Genomic DNA, 23,668 nt, shown 5'->3' with positions numbered 1-23,668 from the left:
GTCATACCTGTGTCATACTGAAGTAGGAGGGGCTAGAGTCCCCATTGGCTCTCAGGCTGGTCTCCAGGGCGATCTTCTTTCGTTGTAAGGTGTCCATCAAATCACGGAGCTCTGAGGCAGAACGCATCCCCCTTGCACTGCCGGCCCCTCCCACCACCCCATGGCTGTAGTCACTACTGAACTTCAGATAGTCTGGGGAGGGAGGGAGAGAGAGGAGATGGGGAGGGAGAAGAGTTCAACTTTAAGTTGTAGAAGTTGCATGTACAGGATACACATGGTATGCACCATCCAACAAAATGCCTCCTTGCAGGTTCCTTCTTGACAATGCAACAGTAGATACAGGAGGAGAAAGCAGAAAATAATACACATAAAGACATGTTATTTGAAAGTGCCTTATCTTCACCACTAAGTGAACAGTTAAAAACCATCCTCTACACGAGCTCTCTGTCCATCATCTGTTTCGTCTGTTGAAGCCTATAGGTCTGAGGGTGTTCTTATTATTATAGGTGCGTCAATGTGTGCCTCCTTCTGTGTGGTTTTGGTCTGAGAGTAAAGGAGAAAGTTATATGGTGGTTGTACCTGCAGCTAAGTCTATTCATAGCTGGACTTGGCAGGATACTCATAACCCAAACAGCAGAGAGCTGCCAGTAAATGGCCTATAACACTGAGGGCCCAAGAGCCAACACATACAGACAACACACACACAGAAGAACTCACACGCTCCCACCTATTCTCAGATTTAAAACTAACACGCACGGTAGTTCAGGTCTCTAAAAGTAGCAGGGCAACCGACTTCCTGGGGAAATAGAAAACCTCTCAGTGGTCAGGAATTTCTTCAATCACCCCTTGAAAATCCAAAGGAGAGGAAACCTAGTCATTTTACTCATCAAAGAGCTAACCAAAAAGGAGACAAGAAGGTTAGCCATTTCACCCTGAGTAATGGGACTACTCTTTACATACCGTCAAGACAGTAACGCACACATGACCTCCAAAACACACATAGAATCACTAAATATAGACGGACGTGTGCCTTGTGTGTACACATGTCCGAAGTGTGTTTACCTAGAAGTGTGTGTATACATGTACTAAATGTGTGCATGACCGTATGTATACTGTGTGCAGAAAAGGCCCATGAAGTTGTTGGAATAATCCTTTAATTCATTGCCACTTACTCAGCTGGGCCAGGGGCGCTTTAATTAGGTCAGGTGGAAATGTCCGACAGATCTCAACTCCATAAAAGGAGGAAATTGCCATCGCCTGATCTCGCTGCTCTCTCTTCCTTAACTCTGTCTGATCCAGAAGTTCTGTGCGTCCATGAATCCACCGACTCTGTTACCTTTTCATCTGAACTATCTGTTGTGATCAGGGGAGTGGGCCATCAGTTATTGTTAATAGTTATTACCGTGGAGCGCGGCTTGGAGCGCACACTTCAAATCTATTATGTAATGTGAATTGTCAATGATCACGGCCCTACGGATCCTCATAGGCCAATTATGCAATCGATATGGTTAATATGTAATGAAATTAGTTACATGTACACATGAAGACAATTGAAAGGGTGAAATGAGAAACGTCATTGTTTGCTAACTGATCGACTTTGATACCAAACTAATGGGGATTATAAATTGAATTACCATTCACTGTTGGTATTCTTTCATGATTTATGATAAATAGTTACGAGCCAAAATGACTCACGGATGATTACTATTGACTTATTAATGAACTGGCTTGTTGACTTCCCTAATTATGTTAATCATGAATGATTGTTATGACTTGATCTTTGGGATGAGGAATTTGATCGGATACATGTTATTTGTTTCCTTTGTGATGCAGCACAGACTACTCAGTAAATATACCACTTTATGGTTAAAGGATATCCTGCATCAGTCTCATCCATTCCTCTGTCACCTGACCACCTGTTCACCTTCACTGTCAGTCATCCTACCTGTCCAGCTACCCACACAGATTCCACTAATCTTTCATTGTGCATGTCCTGTGTGTGCACACATGAGTGTGTGTAGGTAAGATTGTGTGAGCGAGGGGTCCTAGTGTGTAAAGGTTTAACCTCAGCCTTATAAAGAGGGGGATAAATGGGGCAGAAAGCAGAAGACATCTGGTCTCGAGACGCTGTCAGAAACACAAACACACACACACAATCACAGTAGACTCCATTAATAGACAGATTTTCCTTTAAGGTCTGGTTAATATCAGCTCACTCTAATCTTTTTAAAACTATTAACACTAAAAATGATCCATGGCTCCTCGCTATACAATTGAGTTCAGTGTGTGTGACCCCTATACAGATGTATATTTGTGTGTGTACATTCCTGCTGTCTAGCTGCCGAGACAGTGAGCGAGCAGCGATGATATACGCAGACACACACCATGTTCAAATGCAGAGATCAATCACCACGGTTACAGCAGAACACAGCTGCATCACCACGACGACAGCTATTGCCAGATGTGAAAAACATTCCACCCGTCTTGAGAAGTGTGTTTTAGGTGTGTGTGTGTGTGTGTGTGTTTCTAACCCTGTGACTTGTCAAAGACCCTCTGCCTCAGCAAAAACATATGTATGAAGATATCCACATACATATTAAGGACCTAAGAATGCTTTAGTTTACATTTTAGTCATTTGGCAGATGCTAAGTCTCCTCTATACAGAAGGACTTACAGTTAGTTCAGACATCTTAAGATAGCTGGGTGAGACAACCACAGAGTCAAAGCAAGTACATTTTTCCTCAATAAAGCAGTTACACATGACCGCGTCTCAATCACGTACACCTGTCGTGGCGGGCTCCACCTGTAACTATACCCTAACACTGGGAGAGAGGAAGTGATATGAGAACTGTGGGACTAGGGGCTGATATGGGATCTATAGAGGGGGGGACAAAGGAGAAGAGAGGTGAAAGAGGGTAGGGCCACATGTGTGTGCTACCTGTGCTGTAGGCCAGAGGAGAGACAGGGCTCTTCTGGGGCAGCATGCTCTTCATACGGCTGGCCTCTTCTGGATGGTTGAAACGGAAGAAGTAGGATTGACCCAGACACAGAGAGTAACCTGGAGAGAAAACAGTCAGATAAACACACACTAAATGACAGAAGAAATAACAGAAGACAGAAGAAATAATTCAACACAGTACATGTGTTAGACCTCCAGGTTCTCTGTATAACAGACAATCCATCTGCACCACACTCACACACACAGTCTGGGTCATTCCAGACCACAGTGTTTGGCCATCAATTAGGATCACAGAGTCAGGTATTAAACAAGACATCGGGGTCACAACCTGATAACTCTCTCCCTCTCACACCCACACACACACACACACAGCAGTCATCCACAGCTGTCCAAATACCTCACAGAAAGAGGGAGATAAAGAACGAGGGGGGGAACCCCTTATCACTCTATTTCTCTCTTGAATGCAGTGGTAAGAAGATCCCTGAGTGAAGGACAGAAAAAGAACACCATCTTGGCCATCTCTCTGCCAGCCTCAAACTGACCCTTCCACATGATCCAGATAAACAATTCGGCCGCTTATCTCTGTATTAAACAATGCTGATGCTTGTAGGATTGATGTTTCAGGGATCCCTCCCAAGCAGCTTAAATATGGAGAAAAACAATGTCAAAATGACAGAACTGTTCCATCTATCTGTCTGATACCAGAGATACCTACACCCAGACAGATACCAGAGATACCTACACCCAGACAGATACCAGAGATACCTACACCCAGACAGATACCAGAGATACCTACACCCAGACAGATACCAGAGATACCTACACTCAGACAGATACCAGAGATACCTACACCCAGACAGATACCAGAGAGTAAACCAAACCGGGGAGAGGAAAGAGAGAGAGCGAGCGAAAGAAAGAATGGAAAAATACAGCATGGAAAAAATGTCTGGGCTAATTCTCTCTCTCACTCTCCTCTCTGTCCCAAAACCCCAATGTTAGGAGAGGGGGTAATGGTAATAGGGATGACGTGACTCCCTTACAGGGCTCAGAGTCTGATCTGGTGTGTGTGTGTGGTTTTAACATGTAGCTGATGTATGCAACTAATGTGTGAGTAATGTGTGTGTGTAACTAGTGTGTGAGTAATGTGTGTGTGTAACTAATTTGTGAGTAATGTGTGTGTGTAACTAATGTGTGAGTAATGTGTGTGTGTAACTAATGTGTGAGTAATGTGTGAGTGTAACTAATGTGTGAGTAATGTGTGAGTGTAACTAATGTGTGAGTAATGTGTGAGTGTAACTAATGTGTGAGTAATGTGTGTGTGTGTGTGAATAGTGTGTGTGTGTGTCTGGTCATGTAAAGAAATATGTCTGACATGCTTCCCCCTTCCTGAAAAACTGCAAGTGTGTGAGTGTGTGTTTTTAGCTGAGGGTACTTTTCTGGGCTCGCTGTAGTATTTCTAGAGAATAAGCCAAGGACAGGACTAAGACCAAAACTTCTCATACCACACTGCTGAGTGTGACTTATTACCCACACACACTTACCACAGGAAATAATACTCAAGACATAAATGTGAAATTCTGGTTTTGACCTTTTCCATTTAATTGAGAATGTTTTCACGCAGGACTGTTTAGTCTATGCAGCTGGACTAGGCACTACACAGTAAACAAAGTAGGATGAGACACATTGTGTTGATTTGGCCCGTATCTTCACACACATCAAAGATCACAGACATGCATCCCAAAGGTGTCCATGCATGCGACTTAATCAAAAATAAACAAATATGTTGTATTGTCACATACACCGGATAGGTGTGGAAGAAGTTGACTGGCCTGCACAGAGCCCTGACCTCAATCCCATCGAACACCTTTGGGATGAATTGGAACGCCGAATGCGAGTCAGGCCTAATCGCCCAACATCAGAGCCCGACCTCACTAATGCTCTGAATGGAAGCAAGTCCCCGCAGCAATGTTCCAACATCTTTTTTTCTCTTCCTTTATTTAACTAGGAAAGTCAGTTAAAAACAAATTCTTATTTTCAATGACCTAGTGGAACGCCTTCCCAGAAGAGTGGAGGCTGTTGTAGCAGCAAAGGATGGGAACCAACTCCATATTAATGACCATGATGTTGGAAGGAGATGTTCGGCGAGCACGTGTCCACATACTTTTAGTCAGGTAGTGTAGAATCATAGGATAACGAAGCTGTATATGCCATGTGTGACCATGGGTGTGTATAAAGACTGTTTACAGTCTCTGTTTAATCACTCACAGTACCATATGGTGTTTAGCATGACAGCAAACAGAGGAAAGGAGAGAGAGAGAACATCTGTGTGTGTGTGTAACAGCAGTCTTTCTTCATAAACTCAAATTCCTTGACTCAACTGTCTGCCAGTTTTATAGGACTGTTGCCCTTATTTGTTCATTACACTACATTCTAATTTCCTTTCTCCCAAAAACAACAACCACTCCAAACAACAAACACACAATCTTGTTTTTTTACAGATATCCCCAGCTACAAAGATAACCTCACACACTTTGATCTCACAGATGCCAGTGAAGAAGACATCTGGTACCAATTTCTTCTGGTTAATCTAAATTAACCTAACACGGAACCACAATGTTATGGGAGGGAAACCGGTCTATATTTAGGAATAAGAGTAGAATATGTGTCTATTAATTGCCAAATGTGGACCATTAGGTTATAATATTAAACAATTAGACCTTAATCCCACAGACTATATGTCACCCTGGCTGCTGGAGGGGAAGAGGAGGGTAGGTAATGGCCCCTATAACTACCAAATATGATCTTCCAATCTAGGTAATTGGATTTGGGGGGGCGGCTCAATCTTCTGGTCTGCTGCTTGGATGTGTTGAGTGGATCACAGCGGTTTTGCAGGGCCCTAAAAAAACACTGCAAAAGTCAATGCATCATTCCTTCCTCAGTGTGATAACTGACACGATTACTGTCCCTTTTAAAAATAGGCCTACTATAGCCTAAAGTAGGATGGGAGGAAGAAAGAAAGTAAGGGAGGGAGGATGCATTTGAACAGGGGACGCAGCTGGTGTACATGTGTAGCGTTGTCATGTCACCTGACAGATGCTGCCGCTTTCAATTACATGTCCTCTCTCCTTTATAAAACAAATAAAGTAACGAGACTAATCTTGACATCTTAAATCAAAGGCACTCAATAACCGAGTCCCTCAATAACCGAGTCCCAGGAAGGCAGATAAAGATTTCCTTTGGCGTCACTTCAGTTCTACTTTCTATGACTGCAGGCTGTTTTTTCTTGTCAAGTGAAAGACAACGACGTGATTGGTTGTCTGTGAACTACAACCCCCGAGGTGCGAGCGATAATACCATTCTTCACAAAGGGGACGCGTACGGTGCTGCTTACCTTGTTGACGTCAAGGTAGCCTTTTCAAATGTGATCGTAGGTCATGCAGTTAATTTCCCCCTGCAAACGTAGACAATATAAAAGACTATCTGGAAAGCATTTAAGCAGGAGGTTCTTATCTCAATTATACAATTTATGGTTGCAACAGAGCAAGCGTGACGCAAATGGTTTGCTGTTGCCTACCCTTGCCATATTCCTAAAACATTTAGCCTAATCAATAGCAGCTGACAAACAACAATTCGCCAAACAATGAAAACAGCTGTATCATAAAAATTAAACGTTTCCTTCAAGGAGCAATCTGCAGTTGCTTCATCTATTTTGGGAGTTCTGAATTAAACGAACCCATTGATTCTTGAAAAATATAACTTATTCTTAGTTTAGTTCAACGGTCGTACCGCATCAGAACCCAAAATATAAGATTGTTTCACTCCAATGTTTGTAAACAAACACTATATAGCCTCAACATGGTTAAAACTATACTTTTTATATCATGGATGGTCAGACCTTATTGTCGTTTTCTAGTCACAAAAGGCTACAAAACCAAATTGATGTACACATGCACGCGCACTCACAGGGGTCTTCCAATTCAGGGAATTTCTGAAATGAGGCTCTTTACTAACCTTTTTACAGAGTCCCATTCAGCGAATACAACTGCGGTATTTTCGGTTATTTCTCTATGTCTGAACAATTACCATCGCGTTCCTATCCTCCTTCAACCCAGTCCAAAGCTCCAGAAATGACTTGGGACTTCGGGGTTCAACAGATTTCCATCCAGATGGGATTGAGGTAAGGAGCGCACCAACTCTCCAAAAAAAGGGGTGGTGACGCCTGCTTGACGCGAATAGACTGGGGTAAAAAGAAAAACCCTCCCCTAAGACAGTTTACGAGTTCTGAATGAGATCAAAAGCAGCCGCTTGTAAAACCCAAAACTAATGTATTTGATTAAAAATGCATTTCAGTTCAGCTAAAACAGTCTCGGACCCCGTTCTCTGTTGGTTGGAACACAGTGGTTTAAAAGCCAGAGGTATTTGGTCCCCGCCCCCTTACTCTATTTCTTTGTCTACCTAGCCTACTTTTCCCTTCTCTGTGGAAACACCTTGAGAGGAATGTTACCAACCTCACATCTATAGAGCTCAACAGCTTAGAGGGAGAAAAGAACAACTCAAACTTAAATAGATGTGATTTTTTATCAAAGCCATATTTTTCCAAATTCAGCCTAAATGTTTAATTAGATAACAACTTTGATCTGAAGCACAGGAGAACAGCTTCGGAAAACTACTCAATAGAGAAGGGGAAGGAAAGAGAGACAGTGGACTAGAAAATAAGTGAAAGCCTTGGACAGAATGGAATGAGGTAGAGAACTGTGATGAGAGAGAGAGACTGCATGGTATAGGGTGGAGAGAAAAGGAGAAAAACATCCACTCTGATATTTTCAGAGAGTGATTCCTCACAAAACCAGGACAAAAAAAGACCATGATTTTGGGGATTTTCACGAAATGTAACTCTGGAACATTGATATTCCCACGTAGAGTATATAGGCTATTATGTTCAATAATATATAGACATTTGACTAATCAAAATGTGTATATTTGCTAATTCATGTGTTTTTTTATTCATAAATTAATGTAAGACATTTTTTATTGAAATCAAAATACTACCCATATTATAAAACAAGTGGTGACACTTCAAATGACCATTTCTGCTTAGTAGCACCTAAAGATCAAATTGTATAGTGTCTTGAAATACCACCTTGCATCCCACTGCTGGCTTGCTTCTGAAGCTAAGCAGGGTTGGTCCTGGATGGGAGACCAGGTGCTGCTGGAAGTGGTGTTGGAGGGCCAGTAGGAGGCACACTTTTCTCAGGTCCCAAAAAATATATCCCAGGGCAGTGATTGGGGACATTGCCCTGTGTCGGGTGCTGTCTTCTGGATGGGATGTTAAACGGGTGACCTGACTCTCTGTGGTCACTAAAAATCCCATGGCACTTATCGTAAGAGTAGGGGTGCTAACTCTGGTGTCCTGGCTAAATTCCCAATTTGTCCCTCATCCCATCATGGTCACCTAATCATCCCTGGCTTACAATTGGCTCATTCATCCACCCTCCTCTCCCCTGTAACTATTACCTGGGTCGTTGCTGTAAATGAGAATGTGTTCTCACTCAACTTACCTGGTAAAATACGGCTTACATTTTTTTTAAACAAAAAAAAGGTGGCATGGGTAAGGCCAGAATTCCATAAATATCCCATATTTGATCAATTATTTCTCAATGATGCTTTTAGAAACAAATGTCAAATATATGTAAACAATCCTTCCTCCAAAGGGACATTCTATGGGTTAAACTGAGTAAAATTCACTCAAATCATGGGATTTTTTTGTCCTGGTTTCGTGAGGAATCACTCTGCTCCTGGCAGACACATGTTCAGGGATAGTGTTTATGTGTGTGTGTGTGTGTGTGTGTGTGTGTGTGTCTGTCTGGTGCCTCCACATCATCATATTGATATAAGTCAGCAGTATGGTTTATAATCTCTGTTATTGGCAATACTGAGCAAACACAATATGCCTTTCCAACAAAACAGTCCAGTTACATCACTTTGTGTGTGTGTGTGTGTGTGTGTGTGTGTGTGCTAACGTCTGTAGCCTGAGAGATTATCCTAGAGGATGTTTCCATTTCACGCTCTCTTTCTCTAAATCCCACAAGGTTCTCTCGCTCTCTGTTCCTTCTTCTCTGTCCTTACCATGAACTCTCCCATTCTCTCGCTCTCTGTTCCTTCTTCTCTGTCCTTACCATGAACTCTCCCATTCTCTCGACCTCTTGCCCTCTGCCCTGGCCTTTTTGTCTTCTTATCATCTCTCTCTTTTCACACTAAGACGTTTTTCCGCCTTTTCTTTGTATCTGAAAGGTATTGCAGGTGTTGTGCCAAAAATCTCCCCCCTGCCAGAGCCCCCCGCCCCTTTGCGTAAACGCGCACACACTCAATTCTTCATTGCTAAGACTTGCTTGCTAGTTGAGATTTCTTCACTCCAATGTCAGTTTAGCCTACATTTCACTGATCTTAGTAGCAGCATTTTTTATTTGTGTCCTTCAAGGCAGCTGTCAATGATCAAGTTAGTAATGTCTGCAGTTTTCGGTTTGGCTATTTGTTTCAAGTGTATTGGTCTATAAATACATCTCTTTGCCAAAACTTGTCATCTCTCCCATTTCTTATTCGACTAGTAGTTGTTCTGAAATGTTTATTGCGTGCCTACATTTTACTCCCTCCTCTATGTTTAATATAACATCCATACATATTCACGTTGGTTGCCTATCTTGACGTGAAGTGTGTTCTATAGAAAGTATTTGACTCCGATGTGTGCCACAGAAAGTATTTGACTCTAGTGACACAATTAAGGGAATTAGAAGGGGGGGACTTTGGCAAGGCCATTTTCTTGCCTTCCGAACCCCCCTATTTTGTGTCTAGAGTCCATTTGTATTTTATTCTGTTATATTCCAGTATATTATTACTACAAAATGTATGTGTGTTGACTGTGATCTTGGTAAGTGTGGCTTGTCTGTTTAATGAACAAAATAATGAACTATTGATCTCATTCATTTAGACGTAAAATGATTCAACTCAAAATATGCCATTCTGTTGTTTTGGACCTGCCTAAACAAATTCACAATGAATTCCTTTTTGATGCTGTATAGTCAATGGATTTATTCAAATAGACGCCCACCCACATTTGCACACCACTACTACCACTTGTCAATGGCATGCCAGCATGGGCACTGGAGGTATAAAAGGCATACTTTTTTATTGAACCTTTATATGCAGGCAAGAATGTGGTAAAAATGGGCCTGTTTGAAAGGGGGTCATGTAAACATTTACTTCTTTTTTTACAGGCAAAATACCGTAATTCTAATGTGAGCGCAGTATAGAGACAACACATTGGTCTCCAGTACGTATACACACCAAGATGTTGTCAATATTTGAGTCAGCTAGCCACAGTGAGAAAACAAACAGGTCAGTCAATATTTAACTGACAGTGGTCAGACCAGACCACGACAGAGAGCTGGGGAAGAGGTGTGGAAAGAGAGAGGGAGATTAATGGGGAGAGAGGGAGGGAAAAAGGTGAGAGAATGTGAAAATAGAGGAATGTGTTTGCGTTCTTGTTTACACCTTCCAAAAACCCAAAGAAGGAAAAAGAGAAAGGAATGTTGGGTAATGAAGGGGAAGAAAACGAATGAAAAGGAGAATGGATCAAGGATTTAAAGATGAGAAATAGGATAAAAGAAAGACTGAAAAGGAGAAAGAGAGAGAGAGAGAGAGAGAGAGAGAGAGAGAAAGAGAGGAATGGAAAAATACGAGTGTGTTCTCTGCAGTTGGAAGTTGTGAGTCATGGCATTGTAAACAACAGGAGCTATCCATTCCAAACCAAGGATAATTAAGCTAAAAGGCTAATGGCTCAACCACACACAAACACCACACACACAGCTTCACAACACCATGAAGAACCCAGGTCGTAAACTTTACCCACATGATTCATACACATATACACTGAGTGTACAAAACATTAGGAACACCTACTCTTTCCGTCACATATACTAACCAATTGAAATCTATGATCCCTTATTGAGGTCAGTTGTTAAATCCACTTCAATCAGTGTAGCCTTGAGACAATTGAGACATAGATTGTGTATGTGTGCCATTCAGAGGGTGAATGGACAAGACAAAATATTTAAGTGCCTTTGAACATGGTATTGTAGTAAGTGCCAGGCGCACCAGTTTGAGTGTGTCAAGACTGCAACGCTGTTGTTTTTCATGCCTTCATGGTTTTCCAGTGTGTATCAAGAATGGTCCACCACACAAAGGACATCCAGCCAACTTGACACAACTATGGGAAGCATTGGAGTCAACATGCGCCAGCATCCCTGTGGAACGTTTTCGACACCTTGTAGAGTCCATGCCCCGACGAATTGAGGCTGTTCTGAGGGCAAAAGTGGGAGTAACTCATTTTAGGAAGGTGTTCCTAATGTTTGTATACTCATTGTATACAGGAAGGAAAAAGCTAACCACACATGCGCGCGCACACACACACACACACACACTCATAGGCTGAATATATTTAGCATGGGCTCTCCGAACCTCAAAAAGTTCTACAGCTGCACCATTGAGAGCATTCTGACTGGTTGCATCACTGCCTGGTACGGCACCTGCTTGGCATCCGACCGCAAGGTGCTACAGAGGTAGTGCGTATGGCCCAGTACATCACTGGGGCCGAGCTCCCTGCCATCCATGACCTCTATACCAGGTGGTGTCAGAGGAAGGACCTAAAAATTGGCAGACTCCAGCCACCCAAGTTATAGACTGTTCTCTCTGCTATCGCACACCAAGCGGCACTGATGCACCAAGTCTGGAACCAACAGGACCCTGAAGAGCTTCTACCACCAATCCACAAGACTCCTAAATAGTTAGTCTGGGTAGCTAGGTAACTATTTAACTATTTGCATTGACCCTTTTGGCACTAACGTTTTTGACTCATCACATACGCTGCTGTTACTGTTTATAATCGATCCTGTTGCCTAGTAACTTTTTCCCTTCCTATATGTACATATCTACCTCAATTACCTCATACCCCTGCACATCGACTCGGTACTGGTACCCCTTGTATATAACTATGTTATCATTACTCATTGTGTATCTACAGTATTATTACGTGTTTTACTTTTCTATCAGAAAATTGAAAGAAAATTGAAATTGAAGAAATTGAAGAAAATTACACAATAGCGAGATTATATACAGGGGGTACCAGTACCGAGTCAATGTGCGGGGCTACAGGTTAGTTGGGGTAATTTGTAAAGTGACTATGCATAGATAATATACAGCGAGTAGCAGCAGTGTAAAAACGAAGGGGGGGGTCAATGTAAATAGTCCCTGTGCCATTTGATTAGTTGTTCAGCAGTCTTATTGCTTGGGGGTAGAAGCGGTTCAGAAGTCTTATTGCTTGGGGGTAGAAGCGGTTCAGCAGTCTTATTACTTGGGGGTATAAGCGGTTCAGCAGTCTTATTGCTTGGGGGTAGAAGCGGTTCAGCAGTCTTATTGCTTGGGGGTAGAAGCGGTTCAGAAGTCTTATTGCTTGGGGGTAGAAGCGGTTCAGCAGTCTTATTGCTTGGGGGTAGAAGCGGTTCAGCAGTCTTATTGCTTGGGGGTAGAAGCGGTTCAGAAGTCTTATTGCTTGGGGGTAGAAGCGGTTCAGAAGTCTTATTGCTTGGGGGTAGAAGCGGTTCAGCAGTCTTATTGCTTGGGGGTAGAAGCGGTTCAGCAGTCTTATTGCTTGGGGGTAGAAGCGGTTCAGCAGTCTTATTGCTTGGGGGTAGAAGCGGTTCAGCAGTCTTATTGCTTGGGGGTAGAAGCGGTTCAGAAGTCTTATTGCTTGGGGGTAGAAGCGGTTCAGCAGTCTTATTGCTTGGGGGTAGAAGCGGTTCAGCAGTCTTATTGCTTGGGGGTAGAAGCGGATCAGAAGTCTTATTGCTTGGGGGTAGAAGCGGTTCAGCAGTCTTATTGCTTGGGGGTAGAAGCGGTTCAGCAGTCTTATTGCTTGGGGGTAGAAGCGGTTCAGAAGTCTTATTGCTTGGGGGTAGAAGCGGTTCAGCAGTCTTATTGCTTGGGGGTAGAAGCGGTTCAGCAGTCTTATTGCTTGGGGGGTAGAAGCGGTTCAGCAGTCTTATTGCTTGGGGGGTAGAAGCGGTTCAGCAGTCTTATTGCTTGGGGGGTAGAAGCGGTTCAGCAGTCTTATTGCTTGGGGGGTAGAAGCGGTTCAGCAGTCTTATTGCTTGGGGGGTAGAAGCGGTTCAGAAGTCTTTTGGACCTAGACTTGGCGCTCCGGTACCGCTTGCCGTGCGGTAGCAGAGAGAACAGTCTATGACTTGGGTGACTGGAGTCTTTGACCAGGTTTTGGACTTCCTCTGACACCGCCTAGTATATAGGTCCTGGATGGCAGGAAGCTTGGCCCCAGTGATGTACTGGGCCGTACGCACTACCCTCTACCCTCGGTCAGATACATACAGCCTAGGTTACTCCTCTGGTTTGGATCCTTTTGGCCTAACCTATTCTATTTCTCCAATATCTTTAATCCTTCCTCTCTGAAATATTTCCCCCCCTGAAACAGCTGGAAAGGAACGAAGTCCTCACTAGACCAGAGATTACACATTAGTATTACCAGAATGGTTATCTAGTCAAATCAAACTGTATTTGCCACATGCACCGAATACAACAAGTGTAGACTTCACCGTGAAATGCTTACTTACAAGCCCTTAACCAACAGTGCAGTTCAAGAAGAAGAAAATATTTACCAAGTAGACTAAAGTAAAAAGTAACAAAATAAGCAAAACGAATAATGAGGCAATATCAGTGTGCAGGTGTACAGGCTAGTTGAGGTAATCTGTACATGTAGGTTGGGGCGAAGTGACTATGCATAGGTAACAAACAGTGAGTAGCAGCAGTGTACAAGAGGGGGGGGTGTCAATGTAAATTGTCCTGTGGTGATTTTTATGAGTTGTTCTGTAGTCTAATGGCTTGGGGGTAGAAGCTGTTGAGGAGCCTTTTGGTCCTAGACTTGGCGCTCCGGTACCGCTTGCCGTGCGGTAGCAGAGAAAAGTCTATAACTTGGATGACTGGAGTCTCTTTTATGGGCTTTCCTCTGACACCACCTATTCTATAGGTCCTGGATGGCAGTAAGCTTGGCCCCAGTGAGGGCCATTCGCATTACCCTCTGTAGCGCCATGCCGAGCAGTTGTCATACCAGGCGGTGATGCAACCGGTCACGATGCTCTCCATGGTGTAGCTGTAGAACCTTTTTGAGGATGTGAATTTGAGTGGGTATGTGAATTTGAGTGGGTCTAGGGTCAAAGCACTTCATGGCTACCGACATGAGTTCCACGGTCTGTAATTATTTAGGCAGGTTACCTTCGCTTCCTTGGGCACAGAGACTATGGTGGGCTGCTTGAAACATGTAGGTATTTCAGACTCAGTCAGGCAGAGGTTGAAAATGTCGGTGAAGACACTTGCCAGTTGGTCTGCGCATGCTTTGAGTACACGTCCTGGTAATCCGTCTGGTCCAGCGGCTTTGTGAATGTTGACCTGTTTTAAAGGTTTTGTTCACATGAGCTACCGAGAGCGTTATCACACAGTCATCCAGAACAGCTGGTGCTCTCGCGCATGCTTCAGTGTTGCTTGCCTCGAAGCGAGCATAAAAGGCATTTAGCTTGTCTGGTAGGCTCGCGTCACTGGGCAGCTCGCGTCTGGGTGTCCTAATATTTTTCAATCCCTGCCACATCCGACGAGCATCAGAGTCGGTGTAGTACGATTCAAAGCGTCAATACAGGTTTAAGTTTGCTTTTTTGATGGTTCGTCTGAGGGCATAGCGGGATTTCTTATATGTGTCCGGATTAGTCTCCCACTCTTTGAAAGCGGCAGCTCTAGCCCTTAGCTCGATGCGGATGTTGCCTGTAATCTATGGCTTCTGGTTGGGATATGTACGTACAGTCACTGTGGGGACGATGTCCTCGATGCACTTATTGATGAAGCTGATGACTGAGGTGGTGTATTTCTCAATGCCATTGGAAGAATCCCGGAACATATTCCAATCTGTGCTAGCAAAACAGTCCTAAAGTGTAGCATCCGCGTCATCTACCCACTTCTGTATTGAGCGCGTCACTGGTACTTCCTGCTTTAGTTTTTGGTTGTAAGCAGGAATCAGGAGGATATAATTGTGGTCAGCTTTGCATGCATCTCTGTGTGTGGAGTAAAGGTGGTCTAGGATTTTTTTTCCCCCCTTGTTTGCACATGTGACATGCAGGTAAAAATTTGGTAAAACTGATTTGTTTGCCTGCATTTAAGTTCCCGGCCACTAGGAGCGCCGCTTCTGGGTGAGCATTTTCTTCTTTGCTTATGGCCTTAGAGTTGGTTGAGAGCGGTCTTAGTGCCAGCTTCATTCTGTGGCGGTAAATAGACAGCTACGAATAATATAGATAAGCTGTTGATCAGACTTTCATAAGGTACTTGACCTCCGCTTTTCGTAAGGTACCTCGAGACTTCTTTAATATTATAATATTGCGCACCAGAAGGATCCCCGATCTGCGTCCCCTTTTCCGGCGTCGTCTTCACGCAAAAGGTGTGGACTGGGCCTGTTCCAGTGAAAGGCTTGATTAGAATAAGTCAAAGCCCATGGAAAAGCAATAACTAGCTGACTTCCCTCACTAGGAGAGTCATTTAAATGTTTGTTGTTTAGCAGATACTCTTATCCAGAGCGACTTACAGTAGTGAGTGCATGCATTTTTGTACTTGTCTACTGTGGGAACGAACCCACACTCCTGTTTGTTGCAAGCTCCATGCTCTACCAACTGGGCCACACAGGACAACTGTGTAGTGGATCCCACACAACAGGGTTTCCCCATCGTGTGTGTGTGTGCAGTTGAAGTCGGAAGTTTACATACACTTAGGTTGGAGTCATTAAAACTCATTTTTCAACCACTCCACATATTTCTTGTTAACAAAATATAGTTTTGGCAAGTCGGTTAGGACATCTACTTTGTGCATGACAAAAGTTCTTTTTCCAACAATTGTTTACAGACAGAATATTTAACTTATAATTCACTGTATCACAATTCCAGTGGGTCAGAAGTTTACTTACACTAAGTTGACTGTGCCTTTAAACAGCTTGGAAAATTCCAGAAAATTATGTCATGGCTTTAGAAGCTTCTGATAGGCTAATTGACATAATTTGAGTCAATTGGAGTTGTACCTGTGGATCTATTTCAAGGTCTACCTTCACACTGAGTGCCACTTTGCTTGACATCATGGGAAAATCAAAAGAAATCAGCCAAGACCTCAGAAAAAATATAGTGTAGACCTCCACTAGTCTGGTTCATCCTTGGGAGCAATTTCCAAACGACCTGATGGTACCACGTTCATCTGTACAAACAATAGTACGCATACCGCTCAGGAAGGAGACGCGTTCTGTCTCCTAGAGATGAACGTACTTTGGTGCGAAAGTGCAAATCAATCCCAGAACAGCTGCAAAGGACCTTGTGAAGATGTTGGAGGAAACAGGTACAAAAGTATCTATATCCACAGTAAAACTAATCCTATATTGACGTAACCTGAAAGGCCGCTCAGCAAGGAAGAATCCACTGCTCCACAACCACCATAAAAAAGCCAGACAACGTTTTGCGACTAGACATGGGGACAAAGATCGTACTTTTTGGAGAAATGTTCTCTGGTCTGATAACTGTTTGGCCATAATGACCATCGTTATGTTTGGAGGTAAAAGGGGGAGGCTTGCAAGCCGAAAAACCCCATCCCAACCATGAAGCATGGGTGATGGCAGCATCATGTTGTGAGGGTACTTTGCTGCAGGTGGGACTGGTGCACTTCACAAAATAGATGACATCATGAGGCAGGAAAATGATGTGGATATATTGAAGCAACATCTCAAGACATCAGTCAGGAAGTTAAAGCTTGGTCGCAAATGGGTCTTCCAAAGGGACAATGGCCCCAAGCATACTTCCAAAGTTATGGCTTAAGGACAACAAAGTACAGGTATTGGACTGGCCATCATAAAGCCCTGACCTCAATCCTATAGAAAATTTGTGGGCAGAACTGAGAAAGCGTGTGTGAGCATGGAGGCCTACAAACCTGACTCGGTTACACCAGCTTTGTCAGGAGGAATGGGCCAAAATTCACCTAATTTATTGTGGGAAGCTTGTGGAAGGCTACCTGAAACGTTTGACCCAAGTTAAACAATTTAAAGGCAATGCTTCCAAATACTAATTGAGTGTATGTAAACTTCTGACCCACTGGGAATGTGATGAAAGAAATAAAAGCCTAAATAAATCGTTCTCTATACTATTATTTTGACATTTCACATTCTTAAAATAAAGTGGTGATCCTAACTGACCAAAGACAGGAAATTTTTATTAGGATTAAATGTCAGGAATTGTGAAAAACTGAGTTTAAATGTATTTGGTTAAGGTGTATGTAAACATCCAACTTCAACTGTATATGTATATAAAAATGGCCACCCCCAATTCAAGGGATAATACTGCCACACATTAACCCCTTAGTAGAGCTGTTGCAAAGCCTATCTCAAATCAAATTTAAGTTGTAACACACACATTTAGCAAATGTTATTGCGGGTGTCGCGAAATGCTTGTGTTTCTAGCTCCAACAGTGCAGTAATATCTAATAATTGACATCAATACACACAAGCTAAAAGTAAAATAATGTAATTAAGAAATATATAAATATTAAGACGACCAATGTCGGAGTGGTATTAAAATACTAAATACAGTAGAATTCAATATATACATATGAGATGAGTAAAGCAAAAATATGTTATCATTATTAAGTGACTAGTGTTCCAATATGAACGTGGCCAGTGATTTTAAGTCTATGTAAACTCAGCAAAAAAAGAAACGTCCCTTTTTCAGGACCCTGTCTTTCAAAGATAATACGTAAACATCCAAATAACTTCACAGATCTTCATTGTAATGGGTTTAAACACTATTTCCCATGCTTATTGTAATGGGTTTAAACACTGTTTCCCATGCTTATTGTAATGGGTTTAAACACTGTTTCCCATGCTTGTTCAATGAACCATAAACAATTAATGAACATGCACCTGTGGAACGGTCGTTAAGACACTAACAGTTTATAGACGGTAGGTAATTAAGGTTACAGTTACGAAAATGTAGGACACTAAAGAGGCCTTTCTACTAACTTTGGAAAAACACCAAAAGAAAGATGCCCAGGGTCCCTACTCATCTGTGTGAATGTGCCTTAGGCATGCTGCAAGGAGACATGAGGACTGCAGATGTGGTGAGGGCAATAAATTGCAATGTCCATACTGTGAGATGCCTAAGACAGCAATACAGGGAGACAGGACAGACAACTGATTGTCCTTGCAGTGGCAGACCACGTGTAACAACACCTGCACAGGATCGGTACATCTGAACATCACACCTGTGGGACAGGTACAGGATGGCAACAACAACTGCCCGAGTTACACCAGGAACGCACAATCCCTCCATCAGTGCTCAGACTGTCCGCAATAGGCTGAGAGGCTGGATTGAGGGCTTGTAGGCCTGTTGTAAGGCAGGTTCTCACCAGACATCCCCGGCAAAAACATTGCCTGTGGGCACAAACCCACCGTCACTGGAACAGGCAGGACTGGCAAAAAGTGCTCTTCACAGACGAGTCGCGGTTTTGTCTCACCAGGGGTGATGGTCGGATTTGTGTTTATTGTCGAAGGAATGAGCGTTACACCAAGGCCTGTACTCTGGAGCGTGATCGATTTGGACGTGGAGGGTCCATCATGGTCTGGGGTGGTGTGTCACAGCATCATCGGACTGAGCTTGCTGTCATTGCAGGCAATCTCAATGCTGTGCGTTACAGGGAAGACATTCTCCCTCATGTGGTACCCTTCCTGCAGGCTCGTCCTGACATGACCCTCCAGCATGACAATGCCACCAGCCATACTGCTCGTTCTGTGCGTGATTTCCTGCAAGACAGGAATGCCAGTGTTCTGCCATGGCCAGCGAAGAGCCCGGATCTCAATCCCATTGAGCACGTCTGGGACCTGTTGGATCGGAGGGTGAGGATTAGGGCCATTACCCCAGAAATGTCTGGGAACTTGAAGGTGCCTTGGTGGAAGAGTGGGGTAACATCTCACAGCAAGAACTGGCAAATCTGGTGCAGTCCATGAGGAGGTGACGCACTATAGTACTCACACAGATACTGACTGTTACTTTTTATTTTAACCCCCCTTTGTTCAGGGACACATAATTCAATTTATGTTAGTCACATGTCTGTGGAATGTCTCAGTTGTTGAATCTTACGTTCATACAAATTTGTACACATGTTAAGTTTGCTGAAAATAAACGCAGTTGACAGTGAGAGGACATTTCTTTTGTTCGCTGAGTTTATATGGGGAAGTAGCCTCTAAGGTGCAGGGTTACGTAACTGGTTGGAAGCCGCCTAGTGATGGCTATTTAACAGTCTGATGGCCTTGACATAGAAGCTGTTTTTCAGTCGCTCAGTCTCAGCTTTGATGCACCTATACTGACCTTGCCAGGTGAACAGACAGTGGGTCGGGTGGTTGTTGTCTTTGATTTTCTTTTTGGCCTTCCTGTGACATTGTGTGCTTTAGGTGTCCTGGAGGGCAGGTAGTTTGCCCCCGATGATGCGTTGGGTAGACCGCACCACCCTCTGGAGAGCCCAGTGGTTGTGGGCTGTGCAGTTGCCATACCAGAAGGTGATAATGCTCTCAATTGTGCGTTCGTTTGAAAGTTTGAGGGTTTTAGGTGCCTCTTGAGGTAGAAGAGGCGCTGTTGCGCCTTCTGATCCACACTGTCTGATCACACGACGCCAGGACAGCGGAGTCAATCACCACCTTCCGGAGACACCTGAAACCCCACCTCTTTAAGGAATACCTAGGATAGGATAAAGTAATCCTTCTCACCCCCTTAAAAGATTTAGATGCACTATTGTAAAGTGGCTGTTCCACTGGATGTCATAAGGTGAATGCACCAATTTGTAAGTCGCTCTGGATAAGAGCGTCTGCTAAATGACTTAAATGTAAATGTAAATGTATCATTTCTCTACTTTCTTTCTCTCTACATTGTTGAGAAGGGCCTGTAAGTAAGCATTTTACTGTTAGTCCACACCTGTTGTTTACGAAGCATGTGACGAATAACATTTGATTTGATTTGTAACCAATGCAGTCAAGGCACACAGGCAAGGCAAACAACACTGCACTTAAACAAGTACTACCAGTAGGTGGCGACAAAGTGTGTTTGTTTGCGGTCCTGTGTGTGCATTCCTCTGTATATCTCACCTTGTGTGAGCGGGACAGGTGATGTCACAGGGACGCCGTCCAAGGAGCAGAGGTTCCCACAAGGGTCGAGGATGATGACCCCTGATGTGTTGATGATGATGCAGTGTTCCGCCTCGATACCTACACCCTGGATGGTGATGTCTTGGGGTACCGCTGCGTCCTCACGCCCGATACGGGTCACTCCTGGAAAAATGTATGTTATGTCGTTGTGGGTGAAAGTTGAGTTGACTTTAGATCCGATTTTTGGGGGGTGAGTGTTGCATTGTTAGGCTAGAGAGTTATATAGTCAGCTAAGCTTAGCACATCTTTTTAAGAGAGTGTTTAAGTCTCCCTACCAGTCAGTCTGATTCTGTGTGTAGATCTCTGTTATCTCTGCTACCATCTACACCCTGTTGGCTTGTTAACAAGATATCTGTTTGGAATACTGATGAACCAGAGACACCTGTGGTGTCAATGGCTGAAAGGGCTATAAATACACTGTAATTATGTCATTATACAGTAAAAATACCGTGACTGTGTGCATGTGTGCTTGCATGTATGTGTGTGCACTTGTTACAGTGTGTGTGCGATTGCATTTGCGTGCATGCGTGTGTGTGTGTCTTTAGTGTTCCCTGAGGGAGGAAGTCAGCTTGGCTCCCTGTCCTGGCTCTATTGTGACCTGATTTCCTCCCAGAGTATCACATCCCCCCATCTCCCTTTCTCTCTCTCCCCATTTCTCCCTCTCTCTCACCCAAACTCTCTTTCTCTCTCTCCCTCTCTCTTCCCTCTCCCCATCTCTCTGTGTGCCCATATCTCTCTATCACCCCCCTCTCTCTCCCTCTCCCTCATCTCTCTCCCCTTCTCCCTTTCTCTCTCTTCCCCTCTCTCCCTTTCTCTCTCTCCCCCTCTCTCCCTCACACTCCCTCTCCCCAGTAGCAGTCACCATGGTTACAGGGGGTTCTAGGGAAACAGATAAAAGGGACATGGCATGTATGGCCCAATCAAGTATGTGTGTGTGTGTGTGTTACCTTCTTTAAGGGGCAGTAGGGTGATAGCCACACTCAGTCTCCCACTACCCAGGCTGACCAGATGTGGTGTGGCTGTTTGGACCTTCAGGCATTTCCCTGTGTCTATCAGGTCCAAGGGAGACTGGGAAGAAACATCCACACATTTCATATAGTCAAATAGTTATTAATATTACATCTTAAAAGTATGCTTGTGTTCTTTCTTTTCATGAACAACCCATTTTTATTTTAAAGTAAGGAAAAATTGAGCATGTAAACTCTAACAACTTATTTTGAAAATAAACTGAAAGCAGCTTTCCATAGTGCTGCTGGTCCAAACTATAAAGATATTACTCTAGCACCTATTCTAGTACCAGTACATTGTGATGTAGCTGAGTGAGATATCTATTGTCACCTGTGGCTCGTCTGGACTCATCTGGTCTGACTCTGGCTGACAGAGTGTCTCTGGGTCCTACAGGAGAGAAAGGAGAGTGAGGTTAGACTCGGTCAAACACACATATACTGTAAAGACACAGAGAGGCCCAGAAAGCTAAACACACACACACACACACACCCCAACAGCTGTAAAACCCGGGAACCCGTGTGAGAAGCGGGGATGCCCACAGCCGGCTGATTGCATATTTAGAACAAACACAGAAACGTAAACACATGCAGGCACAAAAAAAAGTGTTGATAGGGGACAGAACGAGGTCAGACCATCAAATAATTGGCAATTATATTACTCTTATAGAATTTCCATGTGGGCCGAGGATATTGGAAATGTAATCAAAGCCTATTGGATGATAACTTGTTTTTAACTAGGACAGACAAATTTATAAAGGACTTTTTACGACATAGTGAAGACATCAAAACTCTGAAATAACACATATGGAATCATGTAGTAACTAAAAAAGTATAAAACAAATCAAAATATATTTCATATTTGAGAATCTTCAAATTAGCCACCCTTTGTCTTGATGACAGCTTTGCACAATCTTGGCATTCACTCAACCAGCCTCATGAGGTAGTCACCTGGAATGCATTTCAATTAACAGGTGTGCCTTGTTAAAAGTTCATTTGTGCAATTTCTTTCATTCTTAATGCGTTTGAGCCAATCAGTTGTGTTGTGACAAGGTAGGGGTGGTATACAGAAGATAGCCCTATTTGGTCCATATTATGGCAAGAACAGCTCAAATAAGCAAAGAGAAATGACAGTTCATCATTACCTTAAGACATGGCTGTTTATTTACCACCACAGACAGATGCTGGCACTAAGACCGCACTTAGTCAGCTGTATAAGGAAATAAGCAAACAGGAAGCCACTCACCCAGAGGTGGCGCTTCTAGTGGCCGGAGACTTTAATGCAGGGAAACTTAAATCAGTTCGACCTGTCACGACTTCCGCCGAAGTCAGCCCCTCTCCTTGTTCGTTCGGAGTTCGGCAGTCGAAGTCACCGGCTTTCTAGCCATCGCCGCTCCATCTGGTTTTCATTCCCCAATCACACTACATGTATTTAGTCCTCTGTTCCCCCTCATGTATTTTTGTGAGATTGTTTTGTGTTACGTGTCTATGTTGACACGCTTTACTGGTATGCGTTTATTTGGTGTTTTATTTCACGAGGTATGTTATTGTGTTTATACACTGTGACTGTTTGCTCGTTTGCACTTTTGCATTGGCTGGAGGTTTCGATGCAGTGGCATTCGTCTGTTGGTTTCTCCTGCCTAAATAAAGTGTGCACCTGTTCACAACTCTCTGCTCTCCTGCACTTGACTCCGCTCCCAGTACGCATGCCATTGGCACGACCAAATTTCTATCAACATGTTAAATGTGCAACCAGACGGGACAAAATTCTAGATCACCTACCTGTACTCCACACACAGAGACGCGCACAAAGCTCTCCCTCGCCCTCCATTTGGTAAATCTGACCACAACTCTATCGTCCTGATTCTTACTTACAAGCAAAAATTAAAGCAGGAAGCACCAGTGACTCGGTCTATAAAAAAGTGGTCAGATGCTAAACTACAGGACAGTTTTGCTATTACAGACTGGAACATCAGTCCCTGGCTTTATCAATACATTTTTAAATTTAACTAGGCAAGTCAGTTAAGAACAAATTCTTATTTTCAATGATGGCCTAGGAACAGTGGGTTAACTGCCTTGTTCAGGTGTAGATCGACAGATTTGTACCTTGTCAGCTGGGGGATTTGAACTTGAAACCTTTTGGTACTAGTCCAACGCTTTATCCACTAGGCTACCCTGCCACCCCTGCAATAAGTGCATCGAAGACGTCATCCCCACAGTGACTGTACGTACATACCCCAACCAGAAGCCATGGATTACAGGCAACATTCGCACTGAGCTAAAGGGCAGAGCTGCCGCTTTCAAGGTGCGGTACTAACCTGGAAGCTTACAAGAAATCCTGCTATGACCTGCAAGGAACCATCAAACAGGCAAGGCGTCAAT

The 23,668-nt window shown here is 43.5% G+C and overlaps 1 protein-coding gene across 1 annotated transcript in view; it reads right to left on the bottom strand.

The window, feature by feature from the left end:
* LOC115105021 (pleckstrin homology-like domain family B member 2) overlaps window positions 1-23,668 on the bottom strand; it is a 56,514-nt gene that overhangs the window by 20,786 nt on the left and 12,060 nt on the right. Inside the window, 5 exon segments of the mRNA XM_029626540.2 lie at window positions 8-192; window positions 2,939-3,058; window positions 20,223-20,405; window positions 21,230-21,350; window positions 21,621-21,677. Coding sequence (XP_029482400.2) covers window positions 8-192; window positions 2,939-3,058; window positions 20,223-20,405; window positions 21,230-21,350; window positions 21,621-21,677 — 666 coding nt within the window.

The sequence above is a fragment of the Oncorhynchus nerka genome, linkage group LG22 (genome assembly GCF_034236695.1).
Source record: "Oncorhynchus nerka isolate Pitt River linkage group LG22, Oner_Uvic_2.0, whole genome shotgun sequence".
NCBI lineage: Eukaryota > Metazoa > Chordata > Actinopteri > Salmoniformes > Salmonidae > Oncorhynchus > Oncorhynchus nerka.
The sequence above is the reverse complement of the archived record's forward strand: the minus strand, read 5'-3'. Positions and strand labels throughout refer to the sequence as shown.